General features: G+C 46.6%; 1 protein-coding gene and 1 long non-coding RNA gene across 2 annotated transcripts in view; one reads left to right on the top strand and one right to left on the bottom strand.

Annotated features, from left to right (window-relative positions):
- The window catches only part of LOC103766651 (myosin heavy chain, skeletal muscle, adult-like), a 17,125-nt gene extending 9,164 nt beyond the window's left edge, over positions 1 to 7,961 (top strand). Inside the window, exons 25-38 of the mRNA XM_018073090.2 lie at positions 74 to 463; positions 707 to 833; positions 933 to 1,051; positions 1,561 to 1,757; positions 2,108 to 2,291; positions 2,378 to 2,543; positions 2,707 to 2,831; positions 3,025 to 3,333; positions 5,667 to 5,870; positions 6,224 to 6,349; positions 6,442 to 6,612; positions 6,701 to 6,805; positions 6,951 to 7,046; positions 7,667 to 7,961. Coding sequence (XP_017928579.1) covers positions 74 to 463; positions 707 to 833; positions 933 to 1,051; positions 1,561 to 1,757; positions 2,108 to 2,291; positions 2,378 to 2,543; positions 2,707 to 2,831; positions 3,025 to 3,333; positions 5,667 to 5,870; positions 6,224 to 6,349; positions 6,442 to 6,612; positions 6,701 to 6,805; positions 6,951 to 7,046; positions 7,667 to 7,822 — 2,475 coding nt within the window. The 3' untranslated portion in view covers positions 7,823 to 7,961. The remainder of the gene's footprint in view (positions 1 to 73; positions 464 to 706; positions 834 to 932; positions 1,052 to 1,560; positions 1,758 to 2,107; positions 2,292 to 2,377; positions 2,544 to 2,706; positions 2,832 to 3,024; positions 3,334 to 5,666; positions 5,871 to 6,223; positions 6,350 to 6,441; positions 6,613 to 6,700; positions 6,806 to 6,950; positions 7,047 to 7,666) is intronic.
- LOC108639779 overlaps positions 1 to 13,702 on the bottom strand; it is a 21,175-nt gene extending 7,473 nt beyond the window's left edge. The window contains exons 1-2 of the long non-coding RNA XR_001920718.2: positions 13,615 to 13,702; positions 12,952 to 12,988 (exon numbers count right to left, since the gene is read on the bottom strand). This is a non-coding gene — a long non-coding RNA (uncharacterized LOC108639779). The remainder of the gene's footprint in view (positions 1 to 12,951; positions 12,989 to 13,614) is intronic.

The raw sequence follows: 13,702 nt of genomic DNA, 5'->3' as shown, positions 1-13,702 counted from the left end.
TTCCCCTGCCTGCCCCAGGCTCGGCTCAGGGAGGAGGAGGGCACGGGCGTGAAGGGTCCCTCGTGTTCTCCAGGCCCGTATTGAGGAACTGGAGGAGGAAATCGAGGCCGAGCGAACCTCTCGCGCTAAAGCAGAGAAGCATCGGGCTGACCTGTCCAGGGAGCTGGAGGAGATCAGCGAGCGCCTGGAAGAAGCAGGAGGGGCGACGGCAGCTCAGGTGGAGATGAACAAGAAGCGGGAGGCAGAATTCCAGAAGATGCGCCGGGACCTCGAAGAGGCCACGCTGCAGCACGAAGCCACGGCTGCCGCCCTGCGCAAGAAGCACGCGGACAGCACAGCTGAGCTGGGGGAGCAGATCGACAACCTGCAGCGCGTCAAGCAGAAGCTGGAGAAGGAGAAGAGTGAGCTCAAGATGGAGATTGATGACTTGGCCAGTAACATGGAGTCTGTCTCCAAAGCCAAGGTATGGAAAAATAGACTGAAAACCACTTGGAAATTAATTCCATTGAAATACGTCTTTTCAAATTATGGCCTGGTTACCATCTAACTCCCTGTCTCTCTATGGAGCTGTGTTTCTTACTTTCTAACACCAAGGAACAGTCCAGACCTGGCAAGTCTGTTCATGTTTTTCTGCTCAGAGTCCTGCTTTTCCGAATAAGAAGGCGTCTAGATCCTAATCTTCTTTCATTCTCTGTGACCTCCACAGGCAAATCTGGAGAAGATGTGCCGCACCCTGGAAGACCAGCTGAGTGAGATTAAGACAAAGGAAGAAGAGCATCAGCGCATGATCAATGACCTCAATGCTCAAAGAGCTCGTCTGCAGACGGAGTCAGGTGAGAGAGAGACTCCCCTGTGTGTGATGGGACTCCTAAAACAGCTTGTTTGAGTCACAAATAACGATCAGAGTGCCTCCTTTTCATGTGCTTTCCCAGGTGAATATTCACGCCAGGTGGAGGAGAAAGATGCTCTGATTTCTCAACTGTCAAGAGGCAAACAGGCTTTCACCCAACAGATTGAGGAACTCAAGAGACACTTAGAGGAAGAAATTAAGGTAATTTCTGATTTCCTACAGCTGGCCACTGAAAACACTCATAACGTCACACTACCTAGTGGGGGCAGGATATGCTTAGCACAAGCCATACTGGGGGAATGTTTTCATTTCTGCAGCGAGTGTGATTAGTGGATTTAGTCCTCCAGGCTTCCATCTGCCCTTCATTGCAAACAGTCTTTGAGCATTCTTGTTTGAAGTGTGAAATTAATTCATCGGAAGAGATTTCCCAGGATATTGTCATTAGATCCCTCCTCTCTAAAAGGCAGTTCAGATACTTAAATGACTACTGAGCTATCATGATGAGAGAGGGGAAAAAAATATTTGGGTAATTTAGTGCTTCTCTTCTCATGTTAGCTTCTCCCTAGAATTTATCCATTATTCTCTTTGTCAGTCCCAGCTTCTTTCCCCATTGTCATTTTGCACAGAAGAATAATACAGTGTCCAATTAATACTCAGTCCGATTTCCCAGGATATTTCTGGTCTGTGACTCAATACTCTTGTTGCTGCAGGCCAAGAACGCCCTGGCCCACGCCCTGCAGTCTGCTCGCCACGACTGTGACTTGCTCCGGGAACAATATGAGGAGGAGCAGGAAGCCAAGGGGGAGCTGCAGCGCGCCCTGTCCAAGGCCAACAGCGAAGTGGCCCAGTGGAGAACCAAATACGAGACGGACGCGATTCAGCGCACGGAGGAGCTCGAGGAGGCCAAGTACGTGGGGAGTGGGATGAGAAATGACTGCAGAAGACTGAGAGCGGTCAAGGGAAATGGGAGTCTCTGAGTGGGCTGAGACAGGGTTAGGATGAAGGCAGGGGTATACTGTCTTTGTGGTGAAGGGGAGAGAAGGGAGGAGAAAAAAAGTGTATATTGGAAGGGAAGGCATAGGCTTTAGGGCTAGAAGTGCAAAGATAGGCCTAATGCACACAGAAAGGACAGATCCTTTAGGATCTGTGAAAAGTGCTCAGCTCAAAACCCCCAAAGTGGTCAACTGCCCTCTCATGGCAGTGCAGAACTGACTCCCTTCTAAGCTCTAAGCTGCCACTGTGCTCATCTCCTCCCAGGAAGAAGCTGGCACAGCGCCTGCAGGATGCAGAGGAACACGTCGAAGCTGTCAATGCCAAGTGTGCCTCCCTGGAAAAGACAAAGCAGAGGCTGCAGAATGAAGTGGAGGACCTGATGATTGATGTGGAGCGATCCAATGCTGCCTGCGCTGCTCTGGACAAGAAGCAGAAGAACTTTGACAAGGTCTTTTGGGCTCCAGCCCTGGGACTCCTGGGCAGAGCCTCCCCCTGGGATGGCCACATCCCTACTCACGCCCCGTTTCTCTTCAGATCCTGGCAGAATGGAAGCAGAAGTATGAGGAAACGCAGGCTGAGCTGGAGGCCTCCCAGAAGGAGTCTCGCTCCCTCAGCACGGAGCTGTTTAAGATGAAGAATGCCTATGAGGAGTCCTTGGACCACCTGGAAACAATGAAGCGGGAGAACAAGAACTTGCAGCGTATGTCCCTGGCCCTCTGCTCCGGGATGGGCTTTCTCACCAGCTGAGCATTGCTGCGGGGTCTGTGCCTGCAGCTCTGCAAAGATGCCTGTCACCCTGGTGGGACAGGGCCCTTCCCATTCTGCTCTGGGCCTGAGCAAGCCATTGGTCTTTGTTCCCACAGAGGAGATTTCCGACCTCACGGAGCAGATTGCGGAGGGAGGAAAGGCAATTCATGAGCTGGAGAAAGTCAAGAAGCAAGTTGAGCAGGAGAAATCTGAAATCCAGGCTGCTCTGGAGGAAGCTGAGGTACCTGGCCAGAATCATTGCTGTCTGCACTAAATGTGTGAGCAAGGCAGAAACAATGCTAAAAAGGCCTTGCTTCTGCTCTGTTCTGGCTGCGGAGGGCAGCCAGCTGAGATTTCCTGGAATATTCTCTAATTCCCTAGAAAGCAAGCAGTAGGTTTATCAGTGTTCCCCATGTTTGTGTCCACTTGTCCAGGCCTCTCTGGAACATGAAGAGGGGAAGATCCTGCGCCTGCAGCTGGAGCTCAACCAGGTGAAGTCTGAGATTGACAGGAAGATAGCAGAGAAAGATGAGGAGATTGACCAGCTGAAGAGGAACCACCTCCGAGTCGTGGAGTCCATGCAAAGCACCCTGGATGCTGAGATCAGGAGCAGGAATGAAGCCCTGAGGCTGAAGAAGAAGATGGAGGGAGACCTGAATGAAATGGAGATCCAGCTCAGCCACGCCAACCGTGTGGCTGCCGAGGCACAAAAGAACCTGAGAAACACACAGGCTGTGCTCAAGGTATGTTAAGCTAAGGATGTGCATATAGGAATCTCATAGAATCACTGATTTATTGAATGGTTTGGGTTGAAGGAGACTCACAATGTTCATCTAGTCCAGCCCCTCTGCCGTGGGCAAGAACACCTTGTAGTAGATCAGACAGCTCAAAGTCCCATCCAATCTGACCTTGAACACTTCCAGTGGTGGCGGATCCACAACATGCAGTCACTGGATATCAGGGAGAAGAGATCAGCACCTCTCTCTGTTCTGCCCCACTTCAGAAAGCTGTAGAGCAATGAGGTCACCTGTCAGCAGACAACCCTCATGTCCTCAGCCACTCCTCAGATAACATGCCTTCCAGCGCTTTCTCTTGCTTTGCTGCCTTCTTCTAAATGCATTTATGTCTCATAATATATTTCCTTAATTGCAGGGCCCAGAATTGCCCACAGTACTCAATGGGAGTAACTCAACTTTAAAAAACAGGAATTCAGATCAAACTGTGCCTTGACTCTTGTAAGCCTGTCCTCACACATCCAGGCAGCATCTCCATAGTCTTCTCAGGATATATGTGCCTGGTTCTACTGCCTATGCTTTTCCTTCTTACACTGGAGTTTGTTCTGGAGCTCCTTGCTCAGCCACTCTGTTCTACTGCCTTCCTTGCCTGACTGCTTCCAAGTGGCAATTTAGAGCTCTTGCACTCTAAGAAAAATGTTCTTAACTCTTTTCTGCTTCTTTATTCTTGAGGGTAGTTTCTCAACAGGGTTCCACCCAGTAATTCCTTAAACAACAGGAAGTCCACTCTCCTAAAATTCAGGGTCTTGACCTTACTCTTCAACTGGCCCAGACCCCTCAAAATCATGAATACCACCAGGGGTTGATCACTACAGCCAAGTTTGTCACCAGTTGTGACATCTCTAATTGGTTCATTTGTGTCGGTAAGTAGCAGGCCCAGTAACAGTTCTTCAGTGGGGCAGCCTGTCCCCTGGATGAAGATATTATCCTTCATACACTCCAGGAATCTCCTGGACTGCTTACAGCTTGCTGTGCTGCTTTTCCAGCAGATGTCAAAGTGATTCAAGTCTCCTAGCAGGACTGGGTCATGGAAACACGATGCTTCCAATAGTCGAAGTTATGATAGTTGGTTACAAGTCTCCCATAGGTCAGGATCCTCATAGTAATCACCAGCCATAAGGTTTCCTTTGTTGGCTTGGCCTCTAATTTTTACTCATAAGCTATCAACCTGACAAATCACTGTTTTTGAAAGACAGCTCTGTGCAAACAATCCATAGACACCACCTTCCCACCCCTTCTTCCTTGCCCCTTCCTTGTACCTTCATTGTCCCTTCTGAACATTTTATAGCCATTGATGCAGCACTCCAGCCATGTGATTCGTCCCACCAGGCTCCAGTGACAGCAATTAGATCAGAGTTTTCTAGATGTACAGGGGCTTCTAACTCATCCTATTTGTTACCCATGCTACATGCATTGGTATAGGGGCACCTCAGTTATCACTTTTTTAGAGGAATGAACCCTAAGTCCTTTGGAACATTTCCCTGTTGCTTCCTAATGCATCAGCAGGCCCTGGCTCTTCTCCCTAACTCAAAACTCCATTCTCTTCTCCTACTAAGTCTAGTTTAAAGCTCTAGCTAGATTACTGGTGAACACCCTCCTGCCCTACTTGCTCAGGTGAATCTCATCAACTCCCAACAGAGAGAGTTTCTCAAAGGTATACCCATGATCATAGAAGCCAAAACCTTGATTATGGCATCAGCTACACAGCCAGATAAACACCCATTCACCTTTTCAGTCATTCTTCTCCTTCTTAAATCCTTTCCTCTGACTGGAGGAAAGTACTCTGCCACCTGTACTTTGTATCCTTTGCTCTGAGGGCCATCTTTTGATGGTTATAAGTTGCCTTATTGCAGTATCATTAAAGCCTACACGGAATAGTAGGATCCTGTCACTCACGTGCTCTTCATTTTTCAACCCCAGAGCATAGTATCTGTTACATAGCAGCACTTCAGAGGATGAAGGTAAGTTCTTTCTGCTGCCCCAAGCAGGAACAAAGGTCCAGCTTCCTTTACCTTGGAAGTATTGTCAGTCAGAGTTTGAATTCAGGCTTGCCTTCCCTTTGCACAGCCTAAAATTTAGGCAGGGCTGTCACTCAGCCCGGGACAGAGCACAATACCATGAATCAACTTCCTGCTCACATTCTTCGATACTGTGCATTTACTGACAATAATACCTCATATAAATATTTAATTATATATATTGTACTACCATAGTAATTACTGGACTGGTGGCAATTGCGACAGTGCTGTGATGCCTTTTAAATTCTCTTTCCTCTCTTACAGGACACCCAGATCCATTTGGACGATGCTCTCAGGACCCAGGATGACCTGAAGGAGCAGGTGGCCATGGTGGAGCGCAGAGCAAACCTGCTGCAGGCTGAAATTGAGGAGCTACGGGCAGCCCTGGAGCAGACGGAGCGGTCGAGGAAAGTGGCCGAGCAGGAACTGATGGATGCCAGTGAGAGAGTTCAGCTCCTCCACACTCAGGTTAGACTCATGAGATTCAAAAACCCATGAGCCTTTTTTTTCCTTTACAGATATTCAGCTGTGGAAATTCTTAAATCAACAGTTGTGATAAAAAAACTTCACCTTAACCAGAATTAGTAAACTTTTATGAAGAAATGGATTATAGGTAAATGAGTAGGATTGCATCAGAAGTCAGAAGGGCTTCTTCAAATTTTAAGAACTCTCTGCTATCTAGCTGTGTATGACCTCACAAGATGCATCAGGAGAATCTTAATATTAGATATGTAGAAGATAACTTTACATTGAAACAATACATTCCTAAAATAAGTGTTTTCTTTTGGAACTAACTGGACAAAATATTTATTGTTCAACAGAACACCAGCTTGATCAACACCAAGAAGAAGCTGGAGACAGACATTTCTCAGATTCAGAGCGAAATGGAGGATACGATCCAGGAGGCCCGCAATGCTGAAGAGAAGGCCAAGAAGGCCATCACAGATGTGAGTCGGGGCTCCTTTCATTGCTGATGGGGATGTATTCTCCCCAAAATGTCTCCAGCCCCACAAGGGCTTTGACCTTTTGCTCTGCTCAGGCGGCCATGATGGCAGAAGAGCTGAAGAAGGAGCAGGACACCAGTGCCCACCTGGAGAGGATGAAGAAGAACCTGGACCAGACGGTGAAGGACCTGCAGCTTCGTCTGGAAGAGGCCGAGCAGTTGGCCCTGAAGGGAGGCAAGAAGCAAATCCAGAAGCTGGAGGCCAGGGTGAGTAGGGCTGTGTTGGTGCATGAGTGACCCCATCTCTTGGAGAGACACCCCCAGGGAAGCTGCAGGGACGGGCTTCTCATTGCAGGTGCGGGAGCTGGAAGGGGAGGTTGATGCTGAGCAGAAGCGCAGCGCTGAAGCCGTGAAGGGTGTGCGCAAGTACGAGAGGAGGGTGAAGGAACTCACCTACCAGGTAAGGCTGGAGGCCTCCTTGGGCTTGGACAGAGTTTTCTCACAGCAAGTCTCATTTTGCACACACCATCCCCAAGGGGATTTCCTAACCCTGTGTGATGCAGAACCAGGAATTCATTCTCCTTCCTCCTTACCATCTCCTCTAGTCTGAGGAAGACAGGAAGAATGTTCTCAGGCTGCAGGATCTGGTGGACAAGCTGCAAATGAAGGTGAAATCCTACAAGAGACAGGCTGAGGAAGCTGTAAGTATTGCTGGAAGAATGGGCAAGGGCCACCTTCCATTGGGGCAGCACAGGCATTGAATGAGGCTGAACACCAGGAAAGGGGCTTGAAAGAAACTCCCGAGACACAACAGCCTTGGCCTCACTGTTTTGCTGTCGTGTCATGAGGCCTTGGTGAGCTCTGGGCACTTTGCAGTCGGGGATGAACTGAGGCAAGTTCTACAGCCTGTTTCATATGGGAGGTCAGAGCAAACAAACCCAGGGGCCACATTCACTCACTGAGAAGTTCCTGAATCTCTGCTAATAGTCAGCAGCAGAATGCTTCAGGATCTTTCTCAGCCTGATAAGTGACACTGATAATCAGGCAGCAAGTAGTGGGAGAACAAGAGCACAAGTGACAAATCCAAGTGACAAAGCTGTTCCTCACTTATGACACAGTCCTGGTGATGCTTTTCCCAGAGGGGTCCTGGGAAGGGGAGGATGAGGAGGTTGGGGTGAGCTGACATGTGAGCAGTGGTGGGAGGGGGACGGAGGTTTGTTCCTCCCCCCAGGGAAGAGCTGCAGCCCCACAAGGCTGAGGTGCAGGAGGAGTGAAATCCCTGCCCTGGGCTCCTCACCACCAACTCCCTCTCCCCACACAGGAGGAGCTCTCCAATGTCAACCTCTCCAAGTTCCGCAAGATCCAGCATGAGCTGGAGGAAGCCGAGGAACGGGCTGACATTGCAGAGTCACAGGTCAACAAGCTCCGAGCCAAGAGTCGGGAGTTTCATGGGAAGAAGATAGGAGAGGAAGAGTGAGGATGTCACGAGGCAGCAAAGTGACCTGAGGGCTGCACAAAATGTGAACCCTCTGTCATTTCCTTCTGCAAGAAGTGTTTATCACCATGTCAATATGTAGAGAATAAAAAATATAGATTCCTTTGCATACACAGCAGAATCAATGGTTTTGATTGTTTTAATTCAATCCTCCAGTTACACAAGTTCGGGGGATTTTCAAATTAAATATTTTGTTTCACTTTAACCTTTGGGTAGCAGCAGAGCTTTACTTATCCCATCTCCAGTATTTCTCCACTGTGTCTTTATACATTACCAAGGAGGGAATAAGACTCATTTAATTTTCATACTGGGAGAGAACCAGGACAAAGGCAGGACAAGTACTTTTCCTGTCTTGGCACAGCAAAAATGTTTTTGCCTCTTTCTGGCTGCAGTACTCAGAGGTTCTCATTGCCGGTCCTATTACCACTTGGGCAAGTGGTATTCAGAGGTAAGTTGCCCCATAAGAAAAACATTTGTAGCCCCAGAAGTACCTGGATGTCTCTGAGTCCTTGTGGAGGAACTTAATGCAAAGACTGAGGTGCTGTCCCCTTTGAACAAGGCAGGTGAAGGCCAGGAACTCTAGAGAGTGGCTTGTTACTGAGATTTAAAGGTCAGGCAGCCTTGTTAGTAGCTTCATGCAGAAGTTGTGAACAGTCAATTCCAAAACAAAACTAATAATGTATTATTTCTGTAAGAGGACATTGCAGTTTCTTACTTTCTCTGTTAGAATAGGCGATATTAATGCAGAATGTTCCTGTTGTAAATGAAATTAAGATTATTGAACAGCTTGGTAGAAGTGTGAACAAAAGGATAAACCCCAACCAATGTAACATATAGAGCCACCAGAATGAGCTGGGAACTGCTTCAGTACAGTAGAGTGTTTTCCAGTATTGAAATATATAAGCTTTTGTGCTAAGGAACAATTAAGAGTTATGTATAGATACAAAAAGCCAAAGGAACTGGTTTTGATCATGCAAGTGGGAATAATACTGAAAACATTATCACTTTAAAGATACCACAAAACCTAACACTTTACAGAGGAAAAACCACATAGATAATAATGCCAAACTGTGTCCTACCTGTCTGACTGCTGCAGCAATGGTAAGTGGAATGTAGACACTGACTACATTAGGGCTGGACAGAGAAGAAACAAGTAATCTACACAATGTGTGCTGCTCTGAAGTCTTAAACAAGAGGCTATTTCCTGCAAGGTAAGAAGCAGGACTTAAAACAGGGAACCACTGTTGTGGCAGCACTGGACCCAGGCATATCACAGAGCTGCCAAGGGCAGGTTCTACATGCAGATATCATTTCCCATTTTACCATTGTACAGAGACTTGGCTCTCTCACACTACAGGGACACTTGTGAGTCCCTCAGGGTTCCTGGACAGCTCTACATTGCTACATTTCCAGGGAATACTTCAAGGAGATGTGAAACTGCTGGGGAAGGGAGCTGGAGCTGTTGGAGGGGAGGTGGGAAGGAGACAGAAGAAAGGAAGCCTTTTGCACTGACCACAGTGTTTTTGCAGCAACAGCATTCAGGACTGGGAGGTCCTCCTCCTCCCAGATGCGCTGAGGTATTCACACAAGGAATCCACCAATGTTATAACTAAATATGGAAGCAGTTTGCTGGGCAGCAAATAAATATATTTAGGAAAAGGTGACGCACTGTGTTGACTCCAGTGTCACTGTAAGTGATGCTCCTCAGAGACAGTATCTCTATGTGTGAAGCTGTGAAAACTGTATCCGTGACAGTGAGATCTGGGCACCAAAAAAGGGAAATCACTGCTCTCCTTTTCCCTTCCCACATATGGTCCCAAGAAATAAGTGGGATTCTTTCTTTCCAGACAAATCCTTCCTAAGAAGATTTTGTTTGCCCTAAAGCATGTATTTGTTTAAAAAAACAAATCAACAAACAACCATAAAAGCTTAATTCAAAAATCAGCATATAGCAACTGTGGCTCAGTGAAGACATGGAGAAGCATTTCCAGCTCCATCATTACCTTTTTAAACCTGCTGACTGATTAGCAAATATCACAACAACTTTGGGAACCATAAGTTGATGCTGAAAATCCCTGCTCCCTTTGGACAATGTTATAATGACCCTCCAAAATGAACAGCCTGGTCTGACTGTGGAAAAATCATGATGCACTTGGAGCGCTTGAAACTGTTGGGACTCATCTCTCAGCTGATGGCCCAAGGATTTATTCCTAAATGCTCAGCTGATGAAAGGTAACATTGCAGGTTCCTTAAATGACAACACCTCAGGCCAATTATCTGCTTCAAACGGCATGTGTGGGAAAGGCTGAGGAGTCCCACACGTTGCACTGGGCTGACCTGGCCTTGCCACCAGCCATCCTGGAAAGCTTGGCTAAGGACTTCTGGAATCAGAGTGGAATATTAAAGGGAGGGTTAAGGAAAACCAGTTTCTCCTCACTTTGTGATTTGCTGCCTTAGCTGGAGAACAGGAGTCATTTTGCATCAACACACTATTTCTGGAGTCAGACTGCTTGTGCCCTGAAATGTGCTGATGCACAGGTAACTGATCTTGGGAAAAACATGGGCCCATTGCAGGCATAAAGGAACATCTCTAAGAGAAGGTTTAAAACAGATGCAGCTGATGAGCTCCGCTAAAGCTGCTGCCTCATGTGGACTATGGAGTTCTCTGACCTTAAACAGCTTGGCCATGAAAGATAGGAGGCATCAATCTTAGAAGAGGCACTAAAATGTGCCTCTGACCTTAAGAAAGAAGTTCCTTACAATAATCACAGAATATTCTGAGTTGGAAGGGACCTGCAAGGATCATTGAGTCCAACTCCTAAATGAATGGCCCGGACAGGGATCAAACCCACAACTGGGCATTAACCATCACCATGCTCTCACCAACTGAGCTGATAATGCCAGATCCAGCTTTCCAGTTCTCCAGGTACTCACTGTCCGTGCCCTCAGGCCACAGGAACAGTGCCTTGACCAGAAAGGGCTTTCCTCCCCAGTGACAGAAAAGGAGGGGACCAGAGAGCAAAAGAGGGAAAGGAACAGAGACACAAAGGAGGGAGAGGGAGGAGAGAAGAGGATGAGGGGGGTCAGGAGCAACTGAGAGAAAGAAATTGAGAAAGAGAATGAAATGCAAAAAAAAGACAGAAAAGAGGGGAAGGGAGGAAGAGATTGAGAAAGATTAAAAAGAAAGCAAGACTGGGAAAGAAAAATTGAGGTGGGGAACAAGGAACTGGATGAAGGAGAGGGGAGAAAGAGTGGAGATGGAAGGAAGGAAAAAAGTTGGTACCTGACCCTGGACTTCAACTCTGCTGCTTTTGATCATCTGAGAAAGTGTTTGCAAGTTACATCAGCCCTCTTCAAGTATCTGGGTCACAGCGTGAGTAGCTGCTGTTCCCAGGGGCTGAAAAGTGGCTGCATTGGACAGAGGTGTGATAAGAAGAACAAAGGGATGCAGGGAGAGACTGTAGCAGCGGTACCTACAGTCTGCAGAAGGGGAATCCTCCCTGCTCTTGTGAACCCATTGTCCACTCACCCATTTCATGCCCATTGCCCTACAATGGCTGTCTTGATGGGTCACAGAGTGCCTCAAGAAACAGATCTGTTCTCTGAATCTCTGCTTTGTCCTGGTACCGAAGGAGGGGCAGGCAGGTTGTGTCTGGTGCATCCTCACATCCCAAGTCCTTGTGAGCAGTGGTGTTGAAAGAAACAGCTTAAAACACTGAACTAGGGGCACCTTGGGGTAGCAGAAGTGCTGGTGGGGACTGGAAGGGCAGGTGGAGTGTGGGACACTCCTTGGAGACCAAAGCAGTTAACTCTTTGACATACATTCTGAAGTACAGAGCAGTGAGGTCACAGTCCTTCTTCTCCTCACAGCTCCAACCTGTGCACAGCACTTGCATAAGTGTCCTGCAGAGCAATGACATTATATTCCAACATACAAACGAAAATCTCTCTGGGACCTAATAAAGAATCAAAATTCTTATTTTAATGAAGGAAGATATGATCCTGGACTGCATCCATAAGGTATTACTAGCACAGTTAAAGAAGTGATTATCCCACTCTCTCAACAGTTGTCAGGCCTCTTGTGCATTACTGTGTTCTGTTATGATCTCCGTAGTTCAAGAAAGACATGGACAGAGGAGTGGGTCTAAAGGAGACCACAGAGATTAAGTACTGGAGAACCTGCCTTATGAGGAAAGATTGAAAGAGTTAGTTCTTTTCTCCCTGGAGAAGAAATGGCTCAGGGCATGCCCTCATCACAGTTTTCCAGTACTTAAAGGGTGTGTCAATGAGGGCAGAAGCTCTGAGCCACATGGCAAGGACAAAGGGTAGTGGGTGCAAGTTACACTGGGAGAGGTTTATTCTTGATTTATGAAAGAAATTATTACAGTCAGAAAAAACATTCATTGGAACAATCTTCTTAGAGAAACAGATGGCCTAAGGCCAGTCTCCATCACTGGAGGTTTCCACAAGGTGACTGAACAGGTGCTAGATAATCTCACTTAAATTCCCTTTCCCATGAAAGTCTGGGCCAGATGATCTGTTGAGGTCCCTTCCAACCTGAGTTGTTCTACAATTCTATGATTTTTTGAGATTTTTCATACATAAGGTTGTTGCAAAAGTGATGCAATGTCTGTCTAACTTCCTTTTATAGCCTCAAAAGAGTCAGGCTTGAAAATTAAGCTAATATACTTCCATCCAAAGATATTTGAATTTCTATTATACATGAATCATACCTCATAATCTGGTTGTCTTCTCTTTCTAATACTAAACTTCGAACACTGATTTCTGTCATTTCTGCTTTGCTTTCCGACATCATAGACATTTCCAGGCATTATTCTTCTTCCCACTGGCTTCTCAGTCTTTCCACCCTACTAATCTTCTATGTCACAGGAGCTCCAGTGTGTGGTGAAAAAAGTATCCTCTATATCACCCTCATCTTTTTTTAAAACAATGCTCAGGTGTTATCCTCTCATGTTTGCTGTTCTGGTAGGAGGAGGATGATTTGACAACTGTGATGCACTTTCCAGAACTGTTTATCCCAACATCCCTGCTCACAGTTTCTACCTTCCTCTGCTCAGTGAAATGACACCTTCCCCTTAACTGCAGATTACCTGTCACTGTAGCTTTTCAGGAAGCCATTTGGAATCCCTGTTGGAAAAGAACAGCATCACCTTTACAAAACCGTAACTTCCAACACTCCATACCAGGAGAGGTAACTGCTTTGATTTCCGTGAATTGAAGCAAGGTCACAACCATAGCAACCACAAAGAACAGAGGGAGAGGACTTAAAGAGAGAAAAGCCACACATTCACACAAAAAAAACCCCAAACCCAAAACAAAACAAAAAGAAAACACATAAACAAATAAAACCCAAAACAAACAAAAAACCCCTGCCCCTCAAATTTCACCAACAGCACTATCCTGGGGCTTGTGTTCTAGGTCCGTGGATTTGGGGTTTTATCTCACATCTCTCATAGCCCATGCAATGAACATCCTGAGCTGCTTTTCATCCCAGAGGATGCATTCAAGGCCCTCATTAATGAGTATTAGTAACTTTCTTCCAGATTGCAGTTCGTGTTTCCCACTACTTCTTTTTCCTGGGCCAGCATAGATTTCTCCATTAGATATGTCTAATAGATCTCCAAAACACATTCCTTTGCCAGGCAACACATCATGTCAGCCACAGTATGACACACAAACAGCCTGCAAGAAATACACTTTACTTCAGTCTGATCTGATTCTTATTGATTTTTATAAGCAAAGTATGTCCTTACCATTGCCATGGTCGAGTACCCAGTTATGTCTTAACAGAAGGGTAAGGACGAGAAGTTTTGCTGTAGCAGATTAGAACATCAGCATTTC

Source organism: Manacus vitellinus, unplaced genomic scaffold (assembly GCF_001715985.3).
Source record: "Manacus vitellinus isolate BGI_N305 unplaced genomic scaffold, ASM171598v3 scaffold_24_pilon, whole genome shotgun sequence".
Taxonomy (NCBI): Eukaryota; Metazoa; Chordata; class Aves; order Passeriformes; family Pipridae; genus Manacus; species Manacus vitellinus.
The sequence above is the reverse complement of the archived record's forward strand: the minus strand, read 5'-3'. Positions and strand labels throughout refer to the sequence as shown.